We start from the raw sequence: 25653 nt of genomic DNA, 5'->3' as shown, positions 1-25653 counted from the left end.
AGTACCACATCAATCCTAGCAGATAAAATTAATCTTCCTAATGTACTTTTAGAATACAGTTGGATTATAAAAGCATAGTAGATGGCATTTTGTTTTCATATGTGTGTGATTCTTCACCCAAGAAAATCAAGAATAACACCACTGACATCAACGGTGGTATAATGTTGTACAACATTAAAAGAATAATCAGGCTAATAAGCACAGAACTGTTAGTCCAACTTTTGCTAATATTACAGTGGTGGTCCCACACTTCATGCATTATACTGCAGTGCCAAACAATCCATTCAGCCTACTATTGTGAATGTTTAAACCTGCCTTTGGCATCAGTGTCATGCAGAGGGCTTTGCTTTTGATGTGTGCAGGACGCTACCTGTTACCTATGTGTTACCTATACCCAGGACTGATTTAGCTGCATCTGTATCTGAAGGGCTGCATAGTGGCTGAGATAGCATATGTCACACCTGGCAGCACTGTAACAGGAGGGAGGGGAGGTTACCGTCCCTATAGACACACTTTATTCCCTCAGCAGTGGGTCTAGCCCCAGCTCAAATAGGACCTATGTTTTTAAGGCTAATCAACATCTATGGTAGAACCACTAGAAATTTGGAAGTGGATTTTTTTTTCCTAAGAAAAATGCAGTTGCAATAAAATCTGAATGGTTTAGAGAAATATATTTATTTCAATGAAATAATAGCTGGCAACGTGATTATTAGGTATTTAATTTTCTTATCGTACTCTGATGATTTCAATGTTTCACTTCAAAAGACCAATAATGTTTAGGAAAAGATAAACTTTTTAAGATCCTCTCTTGATGTCATGATATAAAAAAAATTTTTAATACTTTGGCAAATCTAACTTTATTATTATGTTTTATAGATTTATATTTTATCCTATAGTTTGATAATAATGATTTAGCAATATTAAGCTAAATGTTTTGGTATTTCTGAATTTGAATGTCAGTTTTAAAAATCAAGTCTTCGTTCCAATTCAGACTTCAAAATGCCAAAATACATTATGGTGTGATGGTTTTTGCCCAGCCATTGACTGCAGTAGTTCTAACCTTGTTTTATTGAATGTAACCAACAGAAGGAGAAGGTATATAAGCATGAAATTCCACTTGAGTCTGCATTTATCAAGACTGCAAGAACATTTCTCTGGCACCTATTGTGTTACATTATCTTGTAAATTATTCTGAATTAGGAATACATAAAAGATGAGTTATATTCTTTTAAAAAGACAAAAAGAAAAATTAATATAGTTACAAAACTCCTGAGAGATTTCAGAATATTGAACCTCAGAAGGTGAAGAAATACCACAGTTCCTCAAACCATCAGAACTACAATAATGTAACAAGCCACACAGTAATAGAGGTGGCAGTATAAAAGAAATAATTTTCATCCAGTGTAGGATAATTCTTTACCATGCTAATTACATGATGTAGGAGACACTTTGATCAGTAATTAATTATTGAATTCAAATCATTATGGGAGAGTAAACCTCTTCCAATTAGCTTATTCTTCATAATTTAGCATTTTTCTCCTGTATACAGTTTCTCAATGTATACATTGACAGTATCAAAGTATGCTATAAGCAGCCTATGATCAGTTTTATTTTTATATAAATGCGTGGTGTATATTAGACTCATGGCCCTTATCTCTTGCTCTTTTACCACATCAGCACATCTGTCATATGACACCAGCTAGATGTTAGGCTCCACTCATATGATTACACGATTGTTCAAGCACTGGGATCTGAGTAACCTGGGAGACCTGGCATTCTGGTGTTGAACTGGCACTTTGTTCACATTTTGTCCATTTCTTCGCCGTCTTCTACCCTTTAAATCTTTTTTGGTTTATGGGTTTTTTTTAGTTTCCCTTCCTAATTTCACTGCCTTAGTGGCAGCAACATTACAGGTAAAGGAAAATCACTTCTGAATACAATTTCCTTCTCCTTTCCTCCTCCTTTCCTCCTCCTTTCATTTGCTTTGTGCGCGTGCACACACAGACAGACAGACAGACAGACAGTCAGACACACACAGAGACACACACACCTCCTCTTAAGAAAACCTTTTCCTTAGAGGTCTACCACTAATAACACATTGCCATCTGCTGGCCGTGTACAAAAACGTATACGGTTAGAAACGAATGGTGGCATGTATGGTGCTGTAGATCTGTAACACCAAAATGTTTGAGAAGTACGGACTGTGTCTGATTTTTATTTGCACTTATTTTGTGCAGAATGTCCTCAAGGTACATATGGGTATGGATGTCGGCAGATATGTGACTGTCTGAACAACTCAACCTGTGACCACATCACAGGGACGTGTTACTGCAGCCCAGGCTGGAAGGGAGCCAGGTGTGATCAAGGTAAAGCCTAGATGCAATAAAATTATTGTAATTGTTTTATATAAAACTTGGATTAACCTATTAAATGCCATCGCTGTATCATTCATTAAATTAATCTGATAAGGCATGTGTGTTTAAATAGTGCATTCTATTAAATTATATATGTTCTGTAGATTTTGTAAGTATTAGATGCCTCAGTGATAATTTATCGGAGCAAAGCGCTCAAGTGTAGATTGCATGAAAAGTTTTACAGTGCTGAGCTGTCCAAAGCTGCTGATAGAGCGTGTGCTTTACCTGCTCTGTGCTTTTGCCTAGAGAATGTTCTTACTTTTTCAAGTCCATGAAAATATCTCTTTCTATGAAGAAGATGAATGTTTTTCCTTAAGGCTAGGACTGTCTTCATGTTGGTTTCTGACATAGTTCTATTTTGGCACTATTAAATACAGTTAAATTAGCAGGAAGATTTAGAAGTGAAATACTGTCTTCTGATCCTGACACATAGACCTCTGAACTTATACCACATATTTTCATTTCTTCTTGTATTTCAGCTGGTGTAATTATAGTGGGAAACTTGAACAGTTTGAGCCGTACCAGTACTGCCATCCCTGCTGATTCTTACCAGATAGGGGCTATAGCAGGCATCATCATTCTTGTCCTGGTTGTGCTTTTCCTGCTAGTGCTGTTCATCGTTTACAGACATAAGCAGAAAGGAAAAGAAACAAATATGCCTGCAGTGACCTACACCCCTGCTATGAGGGTCATCAATGCAGATTACACCATTTCGGGTAAGTGACGTTTAGAACAGGTTTTCTTCTCTGTCTCTTGACTTTGTGCTTTTTTAGCTGAGCTCTGAAGGGGTTCAGATCTGCCCCTAACAGGCCTTGAATGTGCACGTTTCACCTTTTCGCATTAGCGAGGGCTGCTGTGAGCAGGACTGTATTTGATTTCGAAAAGGGTGTCTACAATTCTGCCTTGGAAGCCTCCCTGGAAAGAGAGGCAGGGGAGGGTTTCCCTCTTGAGGAAGAAGACGACTGAGGCACTGCTCTCAGCTGCCTTTCGCAGGAGAGCTGCCCCTGAGACCACACTGACAGTGCTGGTGCTGGCACAAGAGTTCAGTGGGATGCAATGGTAGACTTGTACGCTTATTTTTCAGCTATCAGAGACAGTTCACCCAAGTTCTGAAGGATGCTGCCCCAGCCTCTATATAGCTGCTTGGTTTGTTCTGCATCATAGTCTTTTAATCTCTGCTTTTGATACTATGAAGGTGGCTTACCCTGGTAAAATGTGTTAATTGGAAGGAACAAGTGACCATAAACCTTGCTTTACTGTGTAACATTTTGCACCCTCAGATGTTTTTCTGTATTAAACAGTGGAAGTATGGACATTTCTATTCCTCTGTGCCTATTTTTAAACAGAATTGGAAGGTGTGGCAAAATATGGTTTCTACTGAGACTTTAAATTCATTGCCAACAGCTTGAGTACAGAAGACTGCTATAGCTGCAAGAAAATCAGGATTTCACACTAGCTGTGGCAAGGTTCTGTGAAGAGGCAGATTGCGGAGTGGCTTGAGTTTTAAACAAGTGAAGGGAAGAAGCAGTGCTCCTGAAACAAAACAGGGGTTTTCAACCTATGGGAGTGCATGTGAGTTGGGATTCAATGGGTACATGAAACTTCAGGCAATGCTGTCTTTTGCACAGAGCGATTAAAGAAGGCATCAGGTAAAGAAGCCACCAGAAGCAGTTCTCAAGAGTCAAGAAAGCTGTATCAGCAAAGGTGGTGGTGTTCTTGAAGCACCAGAAAATGTTGCTGTGAACTTGATGGTAAAAGTGTCTATAATTAAGACAATACTATAGAGGCAAAAGAGAGCAAAGGACCACAGCAGAAGAAGTTAGCAAGTAACACTTGTCAGTGCTCTTTGCTGAACTTGAGGCCATGACTAGTCAGTTACTGCTCTGTATCTCTAGTTTCTTTAAATGAATGCAAGATTTTTAGATTTCTCTTTCAAGAAACGCTAAATCAGATTCTGAAGTCAGTGCAGCACTGTCAAAAACATATCCTAAGAAAGAAATGCCATGTTATTTTAGTTGTTAATTTTTCTTTCTTTTTCTTTTCAGAAACGATCCCTCACAGTAATGGTGGAAATGCTAACAGTCACTATTTCTCTAACCCTAGTTATCATACTCTAACTCAATGCACTACCCCACCTCATGTCAACAACATGGACAGACTGACCCTGGCAAAGGTAAAGCATAAAAATCTGGATGCTTCTGTGTAAATTAGCCTTTGATTTATTTTACGTTGTTCCCTAATGTTTCATATTTGGTTTATTTTTGCTTTCCCTGAATACCACCTGGAAATTCAGCAACTTCTTATCAGTTTCAGTTTCTATTACCTGTCTTTCTTCGAAATAGGCAAAATCCAATCAGCTGTTTGTGAACCTTAAAAATGTGGAACCTGGAAAACGAGGTACTGTCATGGACTACACAGGAACCCTGCCTGCAGACTGGAAACATGGTGGCTACCTCAATGAGCTTGGTAAGAAAAAAAAACAAAGCAGGAGAATGTGAATGTTATTAATTCTGTTTGGGATAGATTGGAAAGCAGAGATGTTTTCCTGGTTCTCCACCCAGGGTAATGCCAGGCTTGTCAGACTGTGTGTGAGGTTCAGGGTTATGGGTTTGACCTTCGTTTAAGACAGTACCCTTAGAGATAAAAAAGTGGCTCCTTGTGAGGAACAGTGGATGTGAGGAATCAGTTTGATGCCCATTGCGGACATGATACGCAAAATATCTAATTATTTTTATAAAAATATTTGCTTATTAATCAGTTTCATAATACAATGGGTATTGTACAATAAGGGTCTGCTTTGGCAAAATTACATATTCTTATTAGATAAAGGAGAGGTCACATATATCCTGTTTTTTTAATCCCCACCAAATGGAATCAATGCTTTAAAAAGTAGTTTCTCATCATCTGAGCTGCTTCAGGTGTAAATTCTAGGGGCATCTTCCCAGCTAAGACTCCTGTTTGCTTAAAGACAGAGTATTGTCCTTAAGAAGAAAAATTTCCAAGAAGTGGTGCGAGTTGCTGTATCCCGCTTTATGCTATCTTTTGCTCTCTTTTCATCCTTTCCCCATCTCACGCATTCCAAAAAGGGTGGATTGCACTGACCATATCTCTGACAAGCGAAAGCCTTAAAGGGGACTTTCAGTGGCAGTATAATTTAGATCATTTAATTACCTTCATTTCTGGTCCTTATCAGTATCAGATTCTGGGAATCAGAACAACAGTATGCAGCATTTTTTTTCCTGCTCATCACCAATCTTGGTCTAACCACAATTCAGGCTCAGATCTGTTTTTTTTTAGAAAAGGGTTTCAGTCATAATGCTCAATGTTCAACTTCACATTTTCTTAGAGCATTTGTACTAGCACTTGATACTGGCTGTGGTGAACCCACTGCAGTGGGTTAACTTGAGTAAAAGGGAGATCCTAGAGTATTGGATGAATGCTAATACTATGTCTGTTTTGTAGAAGATCAAATGGCATTACTTGGGTAGCTCTAGGCTGGTGACCCAGGCGTTAGTCTTGTTAAAAGCAACAGAAAAGCTGACATGAGAACTAAAAATAAAGATGGAGTAGGAATAAAATTAATTGGTTTAGGTGTCCTCAAATAACGTAATTTTGTTCTTGGAAACTATTAATTTTGTTTATAGAGATATTGTAGAGATAAAATTATTTTAGGCTTTTGTAAGGCTTCTAGCATAGTACCACAATACAATCTGATTAAAAAATTAGCACTCCATAATATCAGTGAAAGCTATTTGAATGGGTTAGTAACCAGGTAAGTGCCAGGTCTCTGAAGACAGTCATCAGGCATTGCTGATTGTTGATGTTTATATTGGGATTTCTGTGGAGAGAAATCTGTTACTAACAGATAATTGCAAAGCTGTAGACTTAGGCACTAGGTGTTTAGGCCTTTCCTGCAGGACAAGGGACTGAAACAGAGTGACCTTAGACAACACAATGGGAGTGATTACCTTTGGAAGCCAAGTACCAAGAATTGGAGTGAACTTTGCATACCCTGGGATTTTCAGGTCAAGATGGAATGCCTTTTTGGTAGATATGGTTTATCCAGACAAAAAAATATGCTTTAATCAAACAGCAGTTATTAGGCTCATTCAAGAGTAACTGGGGGAAACGTAATGGCCTGTGACATATGTGAGGTCAAACTAGGTAATTTAATGGCCCCTTATGACCTTAACCACGTTCCCTGTTCAGGAAGCTACTGTTTGAAAGTGTGCAAGCAAATAGTAACAGTGCTTCTGTAACCCTCTACTGGGCACTTTCACAGTATTTATAAAAGAATTATTCTGCTAAGGTAGAAATTACTTCCAAAGCAATTTTTAAGGCTTTAAAAGCTGTTATCTAATCACTTTTCTTTGATTTTAAAACTACTCTGTTTTTTCTATCATTTTTCTCAGGTGCTTTTGGACTTGACAGGGGATATTTGGGAAAGTCCCTGAAAGGTGAGGTTATTTTCTGATGCATTTAGATGAAATGACGTAGAAATTCAGTTGACTCTTCTAAATTATCTTTGATCTCTGTGTGAAGAGAATATAAAATAATTTTGGACGAAATTATTCCTAGAGACTAAATCAATGCATGGAGTATGTTTGCATTTTTTTTTCTTGAGAGAAGGGTTTTTTAAAAAGAAAAAAAAACAAACCAAGCCTTTCTAAGTCCTGTATGTGTTGCATACATCCAATGTTTCTGTAAAGCCTGAGTCATTACACAGCTCTGTTCTAGACAGCAGAAGGCGGGTGGCCCTTGAATTTACCCTAGTGAGCCAGGTTAGGATGCATGCTGCCACTGATGAAAGGCTTTAAAAGAGTGCCAATTCCTCTTGCAGCTGGCATGGTCAATGTGGGACTGCATAACTACAAGCTTGCAGTACTTCATCACATTCACTGCAGGTCTTCGGAAAGGATATCAAAATATGAACACATAGAGAGGAACTAAAAGCTTCAGAAATTCAGGGTAGTGATGGTATTTTGATCTTTGGAATTATCTCGTTTTCTCATAAGACTTTATACTGGACCATACTGGTGTGTGTCACTAGTTTTGTTGTATGATTAAGGTATGCCAGGGGTGACTAGAATGCCTGGATATCCGAACAATAAAAAAGTGCATATGAATAAAAGTCCATATGAATAATGAGTTAGATCTGTAGACAAAAGCAACTGGTTTGTCACCTTTTGTATAATACAGGACAATTAAGCTGAAGGAGTGATTTACTATACCTGATATTTCCTGGTTTTGGAGGATTAGGGGAAGCCCAATTTAAAATATCTTAAAGGAGTCACAAAGTTATGAGCACCTATCCACTGACAGGTTCACGAAGGTCAGTCTCATGCTGGATATTCAGAGTTGGGAACAAGCTGAGAAAGTCTCAGCTCTAAAGCTTAAATAACACAGCATATCACAAAACAACACAGAGAACAAAGTAACACGGACACCACAAAATCTCTTCCCAGCGTAAGAAAATACGTCTTCTCTTAAACTACAGTTATCTGTCCTGTGGTTAAATCCTGAAATGACAAGCCACCTGATGGTTCCTTTTCAGTTCTATGTGCACCTTGCAGAAACTTCTAAGAAGCTGGTTACTCTTTTAGTGTGGCTGCATACTCAAACTTTGCTCCAGAGAGGCCATCCCTAGAAGTCATCTTACCATCTGCCCAGACATTGCTATTGGGAACAGTCTTAGATCCCTTATTTTAATAGTGTCCTCAGTTTGGCACTTGGAAAGGCAAAAAGTATTCTGAAGTGCCTATTTAAAAGCTGATTCTACACATTATCTGTATTTAATGCTAGCTACTATTTTAACCAGAATTGAAGGTGCTCAGACTTTGCAACAGGAATTTGCTGATGGCAAGATCAAGCCCATGAAAGAGTATAGCAGTAAAGGTGCTTTCATTAATTGCTGCATAACATTTTGAAATGTCATGACTGGTTTCTATTTAAATACTCATTTGTGAGTGACTTTTTAGAACTCAAAATTAAAGAATGCCCTGTTTAGTAGCAATATCCATAGTATGTAGCATGCTTGAGACAGTAATATGTTTTTCTTTTTGCAGATCTAGTGAAGAACTCGGAAAACAATTTAAGTAATTGCTCATTAAGCAGTTCTGAGAACCCATATGCTACTATAAAAGATCCACCAGCTCTTGTACCAAAAAATTCAGAATGCGGCTATGTTGAAATGAAGTCACCAGCACGCAGGGACTCCCCATATGCTGAGATCGCCAGCTCTGCTTCAGCCAATAAGAACGTTTATGAAGTTGGTAAGTACGAAAATGTACTTCTAGCTGTTGAAGGTTAAGAACAAAGAGCACAGAACTTTCTTCCTTTGAATCAATTTAATAAAAACACATGAAAAATCACTGGAAAAGTGATGATGCATTCAGATTCTATTTTCTGCTCAAAAGCTGTAACAACAATCTCATTCTTTTGAGATAAGTGGTATAATTCACAGGAACAGAGTCTGAAATACCCTCAGCTCTGTTCTATAACCTAGACGTACCTCTGAATTTCCCTGGTTTGAAAGCCTTTCATTAAACAACAGCATAAGATAAGCTTAGCACTTGATTGCAATGACATTCAACTCTAGATTAAGCTGTTAAGTACTGAATGCAGCTGGAGTAGGTGTATGGGAAGGATAGAAAACACCTGTTTCTCCCCCAAAAACCATCTTCACCAACGGACATAGTATTTCACCGATATGGGCCCTATCTAGTTACTGCCTCACTGTAGTTACTGTATGTACAGAAAACTTTGGGGTCTTGCGGAATGGTAGTTATCCTAATGGTCTCTGGACTGGAATAAAGTGTATGTCACATGTCATAGGATACCACTTTCCTTTTCTGTCCCCAATCAGAGATTCCTCTGAAACCCATCAATATTGCTATTGTGTTTCTAAGGATTTTTATAAAATCTTGATTAAAAGCCCCACATTTGGGCTTCTTTTTAGTTTGTCCACACACAAAGAACAGATGCTGGTCCACTTGCTTCTGTCAGTAAATATATACATGGCAGAGCCCTGCTGCAAGCCCACAGGTGTAAACAGTGTGAAGCCAAAACACCAAAACACCTTAACATCAACCTTTGATTCTACACCTGCATTTCAGGACTCAGCATGACAAGGAATCTTTATATTGAAGCAGAAAGGAGAGGATATTTTGTAACACAAACTGAAATGAAATACAGTGTTTGCCTTCTGTTTGCCGCTTTTAGTGTTGAATGTATGTGCTCTCTTTTCTCACAGAACCTACGGTGAGTGTCGTCCAGGGAGCATTCAGCAGCAGTGGACGTTTCAGCCAGGATCCTTATGATCTTCCAAAAAACAGCCATATTCCATGTCACTATGACTTGCTACCAGTTCGAGATAGCCCCACATCCTCTACGAAGGAGGTCAGCAGTGAATGACCCCAAAAGCTGATGTGTAGCACAGTGGGACTCTCAAGGGGCAACGTGGCATGGTTGTGCTCCTTACTCTAGTGTACCATCATATTTGGCTCCTAATCTGTCCAGCAGACAATTGCTGTACATTAAACAGAATCTCAGCATGAGGTTTGTGTTGTGTATACAAGTGACAGATGAACAAATGCCACACTCTGGGGATCCTGATTTTTTCTTTTCATGGCAGTAAATTTTATAGAAACAGGTATGCAACACATTTATACTGTAATATACTGGCTTAAAAATACTAGTTTGCAGATCAGTTTTGATAACATCCCATTTCAGCGACTTTAAATATAGACTTCATGTTTGTCATCTTTCAGAGTAGAAATACTCCCAGGACAGTGCAATTTACCAAATACCACTTTGTACAGGTGATCTCATTAACTAGTTATGTAGAAGAAAAACTGCCTTGCCAAATTTTACCTTCCATTCTGCTCTTTAGTCAAGACATATTAAGAAACAAGATCTGATGGGGATAAGTAAGCACAATACTGCAGTTGTTTGGGAAATCCATCACTGGCCTTTTTTGTCCATTACTGGTGGTGGGCATACCGTGCTTGAATAGTTTTGGAGAGAAAAGCATTGCATACGTCAATATTATATGATGCCTCATGATCTCTTAATACTCCAGACCCAGCACCAGCCTTCAACAAATCTTTTACTACCATTCAATTCTATATGTTGAAGTTCTGACCACTATTTTTGCCATACACAACTAATAACCCATAACATATCAGTAATTACTTCATAAAATATGTAAATGAAATCAGTTTATTTTTGTCACCATGGACTGATTATGTAAGGAGTGGACAAAGGTGATGACTGCTGTAAATCTTAACTGCAAGGAAAGGTTTACATTTTATAAACAGGTAGTAATTATGACTGTAATATAGGATAAAAATAGTAAAGTGCTCTGATTTTTTTTTCTTAGAAATAACTAAGCAATCTCTGTGCATACTTGCTAAAAAGGCACCTTTTCTTTTTTATAGTTGATGTAGGGAAATACATGCTTAAGCTGGTCTTTTGCATTGCTAATAATGTGACACATGTACCCCCCCATTCTTCATTAACTTGTGTCTCCATTTTTATGCTGTGTGTCTGTGTTTCTAGTGATCTAGCTTGTAATTGCAAGAATATTCTACTGCGTGTCCATTTCTTTTGCATTTTTGCCAGCTGGCCTTTATTTTGTCTGGTTAAAGGGACCTCTGGGCAGAGGGAGAGGATTAAAGTAAGCATTCATGTCATACCGATGCCTATCAGAGGTGGTTAACTAATACATAATAGTTTAACTTAATGAATTAATTGGGAAAAAAAAAATCAAGGTGTTTTTGTCAAGGATAATTACAAGAATGCAGAACAAAAGTAAAAAACAGTCCCTCTTACTCTGTTGCCTATATTGGTGGAGACCATCTTTCCAAAAGGCTCTTTTCTCTCCCTCCAAAACAGTCTGTTATGAACTGCGCAATTCGGTGGAAATTAAATTTGCCAAGGTATCCATCCATTGAAGCAAAATTGTCCTCCAAACTCATCAGCCTAAAAATAAAATGGTTGATATAGACTGGACATTCTCTTTCAGTGGGAAGTTACCTTTAGAAACCCAAAAAGGATGTGGCAGTGTTACTTCCAGCTGCTGCTGCTGTCAGTGATGCAACCCACTAACATGCTTGGGACATCACTCCAGCAGGCTTTTCTACCCTGCCCTGACAGTAACTCTGTAGCTTCTTGTGGATAGCTCATCCCGAGGCTTGGTATATTCCCGATTGATGCAAAAGGATACGGGCGGTTGCATTGTATGGCATATAATGGGAAGCACTAGTCCTCTCTTCTTTCTGTGTTGGGGTCACATTTTGGCATGAGACCTGTGATACGCTATAACGATGTGAAGCGCAGTCAATAGGTTAAGAGTTTGGTGTACATGCTCTCCGGCTTAGCACAGGGAGTGCCAGATTTTCATCTTTACATCTGGACTGCAATACAGTCTGAGACAAAGAATTATCACTGTTGTGACAGCATTGATATATTCCTAAGAAAATCACAAACAGTTGCCTTTGGAATACTAAATGCAACAGAGGATCAACTGGAAGAAGAAAAACTTAAACATTTGGAAATTTTTTTTAAAAGGAACCCCAGAGCTGAAATGGAAATACAGTTTGCTTTTATTTGTTGTCACTGAAGTGGTGATAAATGAGAGATCTGCATCCAAAGACATCATTGCGGATGTGCCCAAGCCTGAGAATGTATATGCCTGTATGAAGTGCCATGTAACATTCTTGGTTCTCACTGGCCATGAGCACTGGCTGTTTTGCAATTCCCTGGGCATTTCTTGAATATCCTTGGAATGAATAATTTGATTATCTTTGGATTTTGCAATTACAGAAATTAACTACAAGATTCCAAAAGCCAGTTAGCATTTAATCCCTCTGTTAGACAACGTGTTGATTGGGTTTGTGTGCATATAGATAACATGTAGAGCTACTGGTATATACATGTGTTTGTACTGTGTGAAACAGACTTTAAAATAAAACCTTTCTTCTCTGAAGCCATGAATAGCAAATGCTGTATTTAGCAATTGTGAGCTCATAAAAATTTATTTTCTTACTCTGTGTAAAATTTGGAGACCACTAGATAAATTAATCTTCATAATATAAACAGTTCTTTTTTATATGAAAAACTGAAGACCTGAATAAATTATATTTGTTCGAAAATTTCCAGTATGTCACATATCCTCAAGTGATATATTCAGCCAAATATTCATGAAAACAGATGAGTTTCTGATGATTTTGCCTATTGTGTATGTTCTAAATATACACATTACCAAAGTCTGCCTTTCTATATATGGGTCAAACTCCTGCTGTGTAGTCAGCATAAGCAATGTCTGCATATATCTGAGCTGGATTTGCAATACAGATAGGTCAAGTAAACGACTTGTGAATTTACTTCAGTGAATGATCGTTGGTGGACACTGAGAAAACAGATTGCCTGCTGGGGTACTACATTCTTGTTAAATGATAGCCATGTATCATTCCAGAGGAGAAAAGTACGTGGGGCCTGAATTGGCAATCCTGCTGTCTCCTGTACGGCTAGTGAGGCTTGCTCTGGAGTACACTCTGCTGTCAATTTAAGAGACCCCCCAACTCAATCCTTATGACTGTCACATAGCCCCTTTTGTAGATCCCAGTAAGCTCTTTAGAGAACTTAAATATTTCTGTACATGCATACTATATTGTGGTGGAAACTTAATAAGTAAGTTGATACAATAATACAATAATTTTAGCAAACACCATCTACTCAAAGAATTGGCTTCACCACAGACAACGAATGGAAAGAGATGCCTTGCCTTTATATATTCACATTACAATAGTGAGAAACATAGCATTGAAAATGGAGATAGCTATCCCCTAGCAAGTTGTTCTCAGTTTAATAAAGTGCAAAATGCTGCACAAAGTTAATAGCTGACTTTAAAGTAAGTAGTGAGTATAAACTTTAGGTTTTAAATAATGTAGGCTTATTAATTCTGGTCATTTAGAAGTATAATGAATCTCAAAGCTTTTTACTATATCAAAGATTTTTAATCACAACACATTGGTACACATAAAATTTGTCCTTATCTAGATCTACCCACAGAACTACTATTAATTTTAATTGGAGATGTGCATGCAGATTACAGGGGAAAGAAGATTTCATTGTACTCATACTTTCTGCTGAGACAATCTGCAAAGTCAAGTTAATATTGAAGTGAAGTTAGGATAAAATCAAAAGTAGGGAATGTGTTATTTAAAATATATTGGATTTTCCAAGTACTGTGACTACAGTTGAATTTTTTATTAGATATGTGTCCAAATAATCCTTGTACTTAAGATCTAAAGTCCAGACTGAAGAATACAGAGCTAATTTTGACAAAAATGCTTTATATTAAAGATTGCATATATAGTAGCTTAAATGACTGAAAACAAATGGGTGCGTGTTTATTACTGTACAGAAAAATCTTGTCATTTGGTACTCTCATACTAGTGCTAGAGCACTGAACCTAACTCTTCTATGTCCAGTTTTTTAGCCCACAAGACTTCACTTTGATATGATTGAACTGTAATATATTTTTAAAGAAAATCTATCAAGTATGCCTGCCTTTTTTTCTTAGCTGTAACTAAAAAGTGTTTTGTTGTGAAAATATATCTATTTTCCAAAGATGATTGATGTTCATCATTCTGCCCTTCACTACCATTTATTTCACTTCACATACCTGTAGGTTAATGTAATAAACTTTCTAATGAAAGATGGGAAATGCTTTGAAATTTTTTTCCTTTGTTTTTCATTTGCTTAGGATGGATCCTGAAATAGCATGGGAAGTACACAAAATGTTATCCTTGCCCATGCTGGACCACCAAGTAACGTATTTTATTTTCCCTCTTATAGAAAGCAAGTAGTTTATGAGGTGCTTTGCAGAAAACCAAGAAAATCAAGGCTGATTTTGAACTGCTGAGCTTCTGTGATTACTGTCTGTTTCGGCAGGAATTAATTCTGTAAACGGGGCGATTCTTTGAAACGTGTCTCTTGAATGCTTAAAACTTGAGAAAGATGTGGAGCTCAGTTGCCAAAAGCAAGGCATTTCCCAATTTTATAGGATAATAGCCATGGATTAACCATTAAAAGAACAGTAACAAAAGTACAAACACGGCATAAAAGTGGATAATATATTGTAATTTCTGTTTTGTAACACTGACTCTGTAAGATGAATCTAAAACACTGGCTACAGATAGCTGGTCTGGGAAATTGTCCTTTACTATCACAGTTTGATCAATGATGAGAGATTTGACATTCAGAACTAATCATAGAATCATAGAAACACAAAATTGTTTGGATGGGCAGGAGGGAAAGACAGGAGAAAACCCGCCACAGCGAGCCACGTGCTGCCTGTGACCTGCCGTGGGAGGAAGCAGGGGAGACCGGAGGGCTGGCCAGCAGTGCTGGGCCGTGGGGAGAGCCTGCGGGACTTTGTGCTGCAGCCTGCCAGGGAGGCACGAGGCATTACAGAGCGAACCCTCTTGCCATATGTGCCTGGAGACCTCTGCCACAGCCAGAGCGACCTGACGGGGCCCTGGGAAGACACAGCCAAGGCCTTGGGGACTGGTGTGAAACACCGCTGCCGAGCACAAGACAAGAGATGGGGGACTGCAGTGGACAGAGATGCTGCGGTAACGCTGTGGGCAAGGATGGCCCATCATGACATCCCAGAGCAAGGGCTTCTGATGTCACCGAGGGATGCACTATGACTTCCCCCAGCGGTGAACTGTGTCCAGGCAACCCTCGCTGCTTACACTGGGGTGCTGAGCCTCACCCAGGCAGTTCGCGCCTGCACTCCAGCTGAGCGAGGTCACGCAGTTTGGAGCGCTGAGCGAGGCCTTTGGTGCTGGTGTTGTGCTCGGGGGCTTGCTTGTTGCAGCTCCCAGTGCCCGACCCCAGAGCCGTTGCAGGATTTTCCCCGGCCCTGCCAGCCTCCGGCAGCCGGGGCACGCCGGAGGCGCGCTCGCAGCAGCAGAGGTGAGCTGTGCGGGGACACCTCAGCCTGGGCAGCTGGGAGGGTTGCCTTCCTGGAGGGACGTGGGCATTTCTTCCAGCCCTCCCCAGGCCAGCCAGTGACCGTGGCCTCTCCTCCTTTTCCAGCGTGACGCCCGCTGCCGCAGCGCCGGCGAGAGGGAGCGGCTCGACACCCCCAGCTCCCCCCAGCCCACCCCAGCCCGCGCACGGCATGGCCACCGAGCTGGACAACCGCTGTCCCATCTGCCTGGACAGCTGGGAGGAGGCCAGCTACGTGATGCCGTGCCTCCACCAGTTCTGCTACCCGTGCATCCTGCGGTGGGCTGAGAGCAAGCCCGAGTGCCCCCTCTGCAAGAGGAGGATCCTCTCCATAGTGCACTCGGTCCGGGCAGATGACGACTTTGAGGAGCACGTCCTCACACCACCTACGGCGTCACCAGTCGGCGGCCGGCAGGCAGGAGGAGCTCCTGGCCGTCCAGCTGCCCACAGCCCCGCGGCAAGGGAGCGACAGCCTGCAGGGCTGGCGCCCGGGGCTCCTCCGGGCGGCCTCCGCCCCAGCACCTGGGCGTCCCTTTTCCGGGACCACCCAGCTCTCCTGCAGAGCCTTCTGCCCTGGGTGCGTCAGGAGCTGGGAGAGATCTTTGGCAGCCGCTCGTCGCGGGCAGCCGTCGTGGAGGACCTCCTCGTGCCCCTCCTGGTCCTCTTTGGCCTGGATGAAGACCTCCTGGTCCAGCTGCTGGGGGCCACCCTCCAAAACCGCGCGGCGACATTCGTGCACCAGCTTATCGATGTCGCCGTGCAACGGTGCAGCGGGGAGGCCCGCCGCCTGCTGGGCCTGGGGGACGGCCATGCTGCCGGCGGGCGGGAGGGCAGCCCTGCCGCTGCCCCCGGCCCCGCCGCCGCCCGAGGGGGGTCTCCCACAGCGGGCTCAGCCCCCTCCGGCAGCCCGGAAGGAGCCGACGCGGACGCCCTGCCCAGCACCTCAGCGGCTGCCCTTCGTGGGGGTCCCGGCAGCCCCCCCTCTGCCCGCGTTCCTCTCCCCAGGGAGCAGGAAGAGCCCCAGCAGGAGCCCCAGGAAGCCGCGGCACCTCCGTCTGCTCCCAGCCGCGGCAGGGAGTGCTCCCCTCAGGGGCCGCAGCGACCCCCAAAGAGGAGGGCTGGCAGCCCCAAGGCCTCGTCTCCAGCCAAGAAGAGGCCACCGCGACGGCAGCGCTAGAAGGATGCCCCGGGCGCTGCCAAAACCGGGGCTGGGCCAGCAGCTGGGGCCTGCACCAGCCCTCAAGGGCTCCCAGCCCTCTAATTGTCACGCACGAAAAGAAAATAAAAGCCTGAAACCTGGAGGAAACGTCTCGGTGTTCCTAACAGTGCACGAACTGGTTGCTGTGCCCACCAGTGCTGCTTTCTCCCCCTTTTCCTGGGGCTATGCCCACCATTTTCGTGGTGGTCAAACACTGTGACAGGCTTCCTGGAGAAGCTGGTCCACGCCTCACGCCTGTCAGCGTCCCAGAGGCATTTGCACCATGCCCTTAGAATCATAGAATCATAGAATCATCTAGGTTGGAAAAGACCTTTAAGATCATCCAGTCCAACCATTAACCTACACTACCAAGCCCACTCTAGACTAATCTAGGGTAGACCAGACTAAACCATGTCCCGAAGTGCCACATCTACCCGTTTTTTAAACGCCTCCAGGGATGGTGACTCCACCACCTCTCTGGGCAGCCTGTTCCAATGCCTGACCACCCTTTCCGTAAAGAAATTTTTCCTAATTTCCAGTCTAAACCTCCCCTGGCGCAGCTTAAGCCCATTTCCTCTTGTCCTATCGCTAGCTACTTGGGAGAAGAGACCAACACCCACCTCACTACAACCTCCTTTCAGGTAGTTGTAGAGAGCGATAAGGTCTCCCCTCAGCCTCCTCTTTTCCAGGCTAAACAACCCCAGTTCCCTCAGCCGCTCCTCATAAGACTTGTTCTCCAAACCCTTCACCAGCTTCGTTGCCCGCCTCTGAACACGCTCCAGCACCTCAATGTCTTTCTTGTACTGAGGGGCCCAAAACTGGACACAGTATTCCAGGTGCGGCCTCACCAGCGCCGAGTACAGGGGGACAATCACCTCCCTGCTCCTGCTGGCCACAGCATTCCTGATACAAGCCAGGATGCTGTTGGCCTTCTTGGCCACCTGGGCACACTGCTGGCTCATGTTCAGCCGGCTATCTACTAACACCCCCAGGTCCTTTTCGGCCAGGCAGCTTTCCAGCCACTCCTCCCCAAGCCTGTAGCGTTGCATGGGGTTGTTGTGACCGAAGTGCAGGACCCAGCACTTGGCCTTGTTGAACCTCATACAGTTGGCCACGGCCCATCGATCCAGCCTGTCCAGGTCCCTCTGCAGGGCCATCCTACCCTCCAGCAGATCGACACTCCCACCCAATTTGGTGTCGTCTGCAAACTTACTGAGGGTGCACTCGATCCCCTCATCCAGATCATTGATAAAGATATTGAACAAGACTGGCCCTAAAACAGAGCCCTGGGGAACACCGCTCGTGACCGGCCGCCAACTGGACTTAACTCCATTTATCACTACTCTCTGGGCTCGGCCACCCAACCAGTTCTTTACCCAGCGAAGAGTATGCCTGTCTAAGCCGTAAGCTGCCAGCTTCCCGAGGAGGATATTATGGGAGATGGTGTCAAAAGCTTTGCTAAAGTCGAGGTAGATGACATCCACGCTTAATACGCTTTCACTCTTGGTCAGCCCTGGACTCGTCTGGCGGTTGGACCAGAGGAGTGTTGTAGGTGCCTTCCAACTGGGACTGTTCTATTCTAAATATTTCCTTCCTGTACATGGTAGTGGCTGTGTGTAAGGAACCGGAAATACCGTATGGGCAGAGCAGAGGCTAGCCCCCTCTGCCACGATACACCCCCATGGTACCTGCTCTTGAGTAGTGGCCTTTAGAATCCTTTGATTCTCTCCATTAATACATTCAGGATCCAGGAAGAAAGGCGGGAGAAACGAAATATTTTAAAAGGGTACTAGCAAATAAGAGGACGATATTCTTCAGGAGATAGAGTTGCTTTCCTGGGTTCAGTGAGGCCTCACACCATTCGCAAAGTAAGCCTTACGGCTTTCAGCAAGGACACCACCCAAGTGTAGGCAGCTGACTACATCTTAACGCATTCTACTTTATAGTTACTCATCAAACAGACTGTCCGTTAAGACTGGTGATGGCTGAATAATAATACAAATAATAATAGAAAAAAATAAAACATTCACAAGAGTGAGTGATCAATTAAAACAATATATATAAGACAGAAGGAATAAAAACTAATGGGCAAGAAATGTGTAGTGTCTTGCTCAAGCAATAGCTATGGAAAAAATAAAGGGGTTTCTGTCAACATTATTAGGCTTATTTGTATTTGTGATATAATTATTAATTGCCTGTCATGTTTCTCAGCTCCTTGCTTATTTTACATTAGTTATATATTGTTTCCTTTACCGGAAGTTTGCTACTTTTATGTCCTCTCGCTGAGAGTTAGAGGAAACTTGGTTAAGTGGACATGGGAGAAGACGGGAGAGAGAGATGAGTTTTGTGGTCTTGTTAAAACATTAAGTTCAAAGAATAGCCCTGAACGGCAGGGTTCAAGAGGCTGTAGCGAAGGGGGCTGCATCTGGGCGGCGGCCGGTCCCTAGTGCTGTTCCTCAGGGCCAGTTCAATCCGAGGACCAGTTCTCTTCACTGTTTTTATTAGTAATGCAGAAGCAGGGGTTGAATGCACTGCTAGCAAGTTTGCCGGTGACGCTAAAGCGGGAGGTGCTGTGGACTCTCTTGAGCAACAGGAGCCCTTACGGAGGCATCTGCATAGATTGGAGCACGTGGTCCCGGGAAGACGCAGCCAAGGCCTCGGGGAGTGGCGCGAAACGCCGGTGCCCAGCACGAGACAAGAGGTGGGGGACTGGAGTGGGCACCGGCGCAGCGGTAACGCCAGGCGCGTATGCCGGGGCCACAGCGCTTGCTGCCGGGGCAAGCGCCGTGGGAGGGGATGGCCCGTCGTGATGTGCCAAGCAAGGGCTTCTGATGTCACCGAGGGATGCACTATGACTTCCCCCAGCGGTGAACTGTGTCCAGGCAACCCTCGCTGCTTACACTGGGGTGCTGAGCCTCACCCAGGCAGTTCGCGCCTGCACTCCAGCTGAGCGAGGTCGCGCAGTGTGGAGCGCTGAGCGAGGCCTTTGGTGCTGGTGTCGTGCTCGGGGGCTTGCTTGTTGCAGCTCCCAGTGCCCGACCCCAGAGCCGTTGCAGGATTTTCCCCGGCCCTGCCAGCCTCCGGCAGCCGGGGCACGCCGGAGGCGCGCTCGCAGCAGCAGAGGTGAGCTGTGCGGGGACACCTCAGCCTGGGCAGCTGGGAGGGTTGCCTTCCTGGAGGGACGTGGGCATTTCTTCCAGCCCTCCCCAGGCCAGCCAGTGACCGTGGCCTCTCCTCCTTTTCCAGCGTGACGCCCGCTGCCGCAGCGCCGGCGAGAGGGAGCGGCTCGACACCCCCAGCTCCCCCCAGCCCACCCCAGCCCGCGCACGGCATGGCCACCGAGCTGGACAACCGCTGTCCCATCTGCCTGGACAGCTGGGAGGAGGCCAGCTACGTGATGCCGTGCCTCCACCAGTTCTGCTACCCGTGCATCCTGCGGTGGGCTGAGAGCAAGCCCGAGTGCCCCCTCTGCAAGAGGAGGATCCTCTCCATAGTGCACTCGGTCCGGGCAGACGACGACTTTGAGGAGCACGTCCTCACACCACCTACGGCGTCACCAGTCGGCGGCCGGCAGGCAGGTGGAGCTCCTGGCCGTCCAGCTGCCCACAGCCCCGCGGCAAGGGAGCGACAGCCTGCAGGGCTGGCGCCCGGGGCTCCTCCGGGCGGCCTCCGCCCCAGCACCTGGGCGTCCCTTTTCCGGGACCACCCAGCTCTCCTGCAGAGCCTTCTGCCCTGGGTGCGTCAGGAGCTGGGAGAGATCTTTGGCAGCCGCTCGTCGCGGGCAGCCGTCGTGGAGGACCTCCTCGTGCCCCTCCTGGTCCTCTTTGGGCTGGACGAAGACCTCCTGGTCCAGCTGCTGGGGGCCACCCTCCAAAACCGCGCGGCGACATTCGTGCACCAGCTTATCGATGTCGCCGTGCAACGGTGCAGCGGGGAGGCCCGCCGCCTGCTGGGCCTGGGGGACGGCCATGCTGCCGGCGGGCGGGAGGGCAGCCCTGCCGCTGCCCCCGGCCCCGCCGCCGCCCGAGGGGGGTCTCCCACAGCGGGCTCAGCCCCCTCCGGCAGCCCGGAAGGAGCCGACGCGGACGCCCTGCCCAGCACCTCAGCGGCTGCCCTTCGTGGGGGTCCCGGCAGCCCCCCCTCTGCCCGCGTTCCTCTCCCCAGGGAGCAGGAAGAGCCCCAGCAGGAGCCCCAGGAAGCCGCGGCACCTCCGTCTGCTCCCAGCCGCGGCAGGGAGTGCTCCCCTCAGGGGCCGCAGCGACCCCCAAAGAGGAGGGCTGGCAGCCCCAAGGCCTCGTCTCCAGCCAAGAAGAGGCCACCGCGACGGCAGCGCTAGAAGGATGCCCCGGGCGCTGCCAAAACCGGGGCTGGGCCAGCAGCTGGGGCCTGCACCAGCCCTCAAGGGCTCCCAGCCCTCTAATTGTCACGCACGAAAAGAAAATAAAAGCCTGAAACCTGGAGGAAACGTCTCGGTGTTCCTAACAGTGCACGAACTGGTTGCTGTGCCCACCAGTGCTGCTTTCTCCCCCTTTTCCTGGGGCTATGCCCACCATTTTCGTGGTGGTCAAACACTGTGACAGGCTTCCTGGAGAAGCTGGTCCACGCCTCACGCCTGTCAGCGTCCCAGAGGCATTTGCACCATGCCCTTAGAATCATAGAATCATAGAATCATCTAGGTTGGAAAAGACCTTTAAGATCATCCAGTCCAACCATTAACCTACACTACCAAGCCCACTCTAGACTAATCAAGGGTAGACCAGACTAAACCATGTCCCGAAGTGCCACATCTACCTGTTTTTTAAACGCCTCCAGGGATGGTGACTCCACCACCTCTCTGGGCAGCCTGTTCCAATGCCTGACCACCCTTTCCGTAAAGAAATTTTTCCTAATTTCCAGTCTAAACCTCCCCTGGCGCAGCTTAAGCCCATTTCCTCTTGTCCTATCGCTAGCTACTTGGGAGAAGAGACCAACACCCACCTCACTACAACCTCCTTTCAGGTAGTTGTAGAGAGCGATAAGGTCTCCCCTCAGCCTCCTCTTTTCCAGGCTAAACAACCCCAGTTCCCTCAGCCGCTCCTCATAAGACTTGTTCTCCAAACCCTTCACCAGCTTCGTTGCCCGCCTCTGAACACGCTCCAGCACCTCAATGTCTTTCTTGTACTGAGGGGCCCAAAACTGGACACAGTGTTCCAGGTGCGGCCTCACCAGCGCCGAGTACAGGGGGACAATCACCTCCCTGCTCCTGCTGGCCACAGCATTCCTGATACAAGCCAGGATGCTGTTGGCCTTCTTGGCCACCTGGGCACACTGCTGGCTCATGTTCAGCCGGCTATCTACTAACACCCCCAGGTCCTTTTCGGCCAGGCAGCTTTCCAGCCACTCCTCCCCAAGCCTGTAGCGTTGCATGGGGTTGTTGTGACCGAAGTGCAGGACCCGGCACTTGGCCTTGTTGAACCTCATACAGTTGGCCACGGCCCATCGATCCAGCCTGTCCAGGTCCCTCTGCAGGGCCATCCTACCCTCCAGCAGATCGACACTCCCACCCAATTTGGTGTCGTCTGCAAACTTACTGAGGGTGCACTCGATCCCCTCATCCAGATCATTGATAAAGATATTGAACAAGACTGGCCCTAAAACAGAGCCCTGGGGAACACCGCTCGTGACCGGCCGCCAACTGGACTTAACTCCATTTATCACTACTCTCTGGGCTCGGCCACCCAACCAGTTCTTTACCCAGTGAAGAGTATGCCTGTCTAAGCCGTAAGCTGCCAGCTTCCCGAGGAGGATATTATGGGAGACGGTGTCAAAAGCTTTGCTAAAGTCGAGGTAGATGACATCCACGCTTAATACGCTTTCACTCTTGGTCAGCCCTGGACTCGTCTGGCGGTTGGACCAGAGGAGTGTTGTAGGTGCCTTCCAACTGGGACTGTTCTATTCTAAATATTTCCTTCCTGTACATGGTAGTGGCTGTGTGTAAGGAACCGGAAATACCGTATGGGCAGAGCAGAGGCTAGCCCCCTCTGCCACGATACACCCCCATGGTACCTGCTCTTGAGTAGTGGCCTTTAGAATCCTTTGATTCTCTCCATTAATACATTCAGGATCCAGGAAGAAAGGCGGGAGAAACGAAATATTTTAAAAGGGTACTAGCAAATAAGAGGACGATATTCTTCAGGAGATAGAGTTGCTTTCCTGGGTTCAGTGAGGCCTCACACCATTCGCAAAGTAAGCCTTACGGCTTTCAGCAAGGACACCACCCAAGTGTAGGCAGCTGACTACATCTTAACGCATTCTACTTTATAGTTACTCATCAAACAGACTGTCCGTTAAGACTGGTGATGGCTGAATAATAATACAAATAATAATAGAAAAAAATAAAACATTCACAAGAGTGAGTGATCAATTAAAACAATATATATAAGACAGAAGGAATAAAAACTAATGGGCAAGAAATGTGTAGTGTCTTGCTCAAGCAATAGCTATGGAAAAAATAAAGGGGTTTCTGTCAACATTATTAGGCTTATTTGTATTTGTGATATAATTATTAATTGCCTGTCATGTTTCTCAGCTCCTTGCTTATTTTACATTAGTTATATATTGTTTCCTTTACCGGAAGTTTGCTACTTTTATGTCCTCTCGCTGAGAGTTAGAGGAAACTTGGTTAAGTGGACATGGGAGAAGACGGGAGAGAGAGATGAGTTTTGTGGTCTTGTTAAAACATTAAGTTCAAAGAATAGCCCTGAACGGCAGGGTTCAAGAGGCTGTAGCGAAGGGGGCTGCATCTGGGCGGCGGCCGGTCCCTAGTGCTGTTCCTCAGGGCCAGTTCAATCCGAGGACCAGTTCTCTTCACTGTTTTTATTAGTAATGCAGAAGCAGGGGTTGAATGCACTGCTAGCAAGTTTGCCGGTGACGCTAAAGCGGGAGGTGCTGTGGACTCTCTTGAGCAACAGGAGCCCTTACGGAGGCATCTGCATAGATTGGAGCACGTGGTCCCGGGAAGACGCAGCCAAGGCCTCGGGGAGTGGCGCGAAACGCCGGTGCCCAGCACGAGACAAGAGGTGGGGGACTGGAGTGGGCACCGGCGCAGCGGTAACGCCAGGCGCGTATGCCGGGGCCACAGCGCTTGCTGCCGGGGCAAGCGCCGTGGGAGGGGATGGCCCGTCGTGATGTGCCAAGCAAGGGCTTCTGATGTCACCGAGGGATGCACTATGACTTCCCCCAGCGGTGAACTGTGTCCAGGCAACCCTCGCTGCTTACACTGGGGTGCTGAGCCTCACCCAGGCAGTTCGCGCCTGCACTCCAGCTGAGCGAGGTCGCGCAGTGTGGAGCGCTGAGCGAGGCCTTTGGTGCTGGTGTCGTGCTCGGGGGCTTGCTTGTTGCAGCTCCCAGTGCCCGACCCCAGAGCCGTTGCAGGATTTTCCCCGGCCCTGCCAGCCTCCGGCAGCCGGGGCACGCCGGAGGCGCGCTCGCAGCAGCAGAGGTGAGCTGTGCGGGGACACCTCAGCCTGGGCAGCTGGGAGGGTTGCCTTCCTGGAGGGACGTGGGCATTTCTTCCAGCCCTCCCCAGGCCAGCCAGTGACCGTGGCCTCTCCTCCTTTTCCAGCGTGACGCCCGCTGCCGCAGCGCCGGCGAGAGGGAGCGGCTCGACACCCCCAGCTCCCCCCAGCCCACCCCAGCCCGCGCACGGCATGGCCACCGAGCTGGACAACCGCTGTCCCATCTGCCTGGACAGCTGGGAGGAGGCCAGCTACGTGATGCCGTGCCTCCACCAGTTCTGCTACCCGTGCATCCTGCGGTGGGCTGAGAGCAAGCCCGAGTGCCCCCTCTGCAAGAGGAGGATCCTCTCCATAGTGCACTCGGTCCGGGCAGACGACGACTTTGAGGAGCACGTCCTCACACCACCTACGGCGTCACCAGTCGGCGGCCGGCAGGCAGGTGGAGCTCCTGGCCGTCCAGCTGCCCACAGCCCCGCGGCAAGGGAGCGACAGCCTGCAGGGCTGGCGCCCGGGGCTCCTCCGGGCGGCCTCCGCCCCAGCACCTGGGCGTCCCTTTTCCGGGACCACCCAGCTCTCCTGCAGAGCCTTCTGCCCTGGGTGCGTCAGGAGCTGGGAGAGATCTTTGGCAGCCGCTCGTCGCGGGCAGCCGTCGTGGAGGACCTCCTCGTGCCCCTCCTGGTCCTCTTTGGGCTGGACGAAGACCTCCTGGTCCAGCTGCTGGGGGCCACCCTCCAAAACCGCGCGGCGACATTCGTGCACCAGCTTATCGATGTCGCCGTGCAACGGTGCAGCGGGGAGGCCCGCCGCCTGCTGGGCCTGGGGGACGGCCATGCTGCCGGCGGGCGGGAGGGCAGCCCTGCCGCTGCCCCCGGCCCCGCCGCCGCCCGAGGGGGGTCTCCCACAGCGGGCTCAGCCCCCTCCGGCAGCCCGGAAGGAGCCGACGCGGACGCCCTGCCCAGCACCTCAGCGGCTGCCCTTCGTGGGGGTCCCGGCAGCCCCCCCTCTGCCCGCGTTCCTCTCCCCAGGGAGCAGGAAGAGCCCCAGCAGGAGCCCCAGGAAGCCGCGGCACCTCCGTCTGCTCCCAGCCGCGGCAGGGAGTGCTCCCCTCAGGGGCCGCAGCGACCCCCAAAGAGGAGGGCTGGCAGCCCCAAGGCCTCGTCTCCAGCCAAGAAGAGGCCACCGCGACGGCAGCGCTAGAAGGATGCCCCGGGCGCTGCCAAAACCGGGGCTGGGCCAGCAGCTGGGGCCTGCACCAGCCCTCAAGGGCTCCCAGCCCTCTAATTGTCACGCACGAAAAGAAAATAAAAGCCTGAAACCTGGAGGAAACGTCTCGGTGTTCCTAACAGTGCACGAACTGGTTGCTGTGCCCACCAGTGCTGCTTTCTCCCCCTTTTCCTGGGGCTATGCCCACCATTTTCGTGGTGGTCAAACACTGTGACAGGCTTCCTGGAGAAGCTGGTCCACGCCTCACGCCTGTCAGCGTCCCAGAGGCATTTGCACCATGCCCTTAGAATCATAGAAT

The 25653-nt window shown here is 47.1% G+C and overlaps 1 protein-coding gene across 2 annotated transcripts in view; it reads left to right on the top strand.

Moving 5' to 3' along the window:
* The window catches only part of MEGF10 (multiple EGF like domains 10), a 77663-nt gene extending 67836 nt beyond the window's left edge, over positions 1 to 9827 (top strand). The window contains exons 18-24 of one of the 2 annotated variants that reach the window (XM_075726038.1): positions 2238 to 2366; positions 2894 to 3130; positions 4460 to 4587; positions 4757 to 4880; positions 6827 to 6871; positions 8480 to 8686; positions 9667 to 9827. In XM_075726038.1, the coding sequence (XP_075582153.1) occupies positions 2238 to 2366; positions 2894 to 3130; positions 4460 to 4587; positions 4757 to 4880; positions 6827 to 6871; positions 8480 to 8686; positions 9667 to 9827 (1031 nt within the window). The remainder of the gene's footprint in view (positions 1 to 2237; positions 2367 to 2893; positions 3131 to 4459; positions 4588 to 4756; positions 4881 to 6826; positions 6872 to 8479; positions 8687 to 9666) is intronic. The other variant, XM_075726037.1, reaches the window with a different exon arrangement.
* Positions 9828 to 25653: the final 15826 nt, after the last annotated feature.

Source organism: Pelecanus crispus, chromosome Z (genome assembly GCF_030463565.1).
Source record: "Pelecanus crispus isolate bPelCri1 chromosome Z, bPelCri1.pri, whole genome shotgun sequence".
Classification (NCBI taxonomy): domain Eukaryota; kingdom Metazoa; phylum Chordata; class Aves; order Pelecaniformes; family Pelecanidae; genus Pelecanus; species Pelecanus crispus.
The sequence above is the reverse complement of the archived record's forward strand: the minus strand, read 5'-3'. Positions and strand labels throughout refer to the sequence as shown.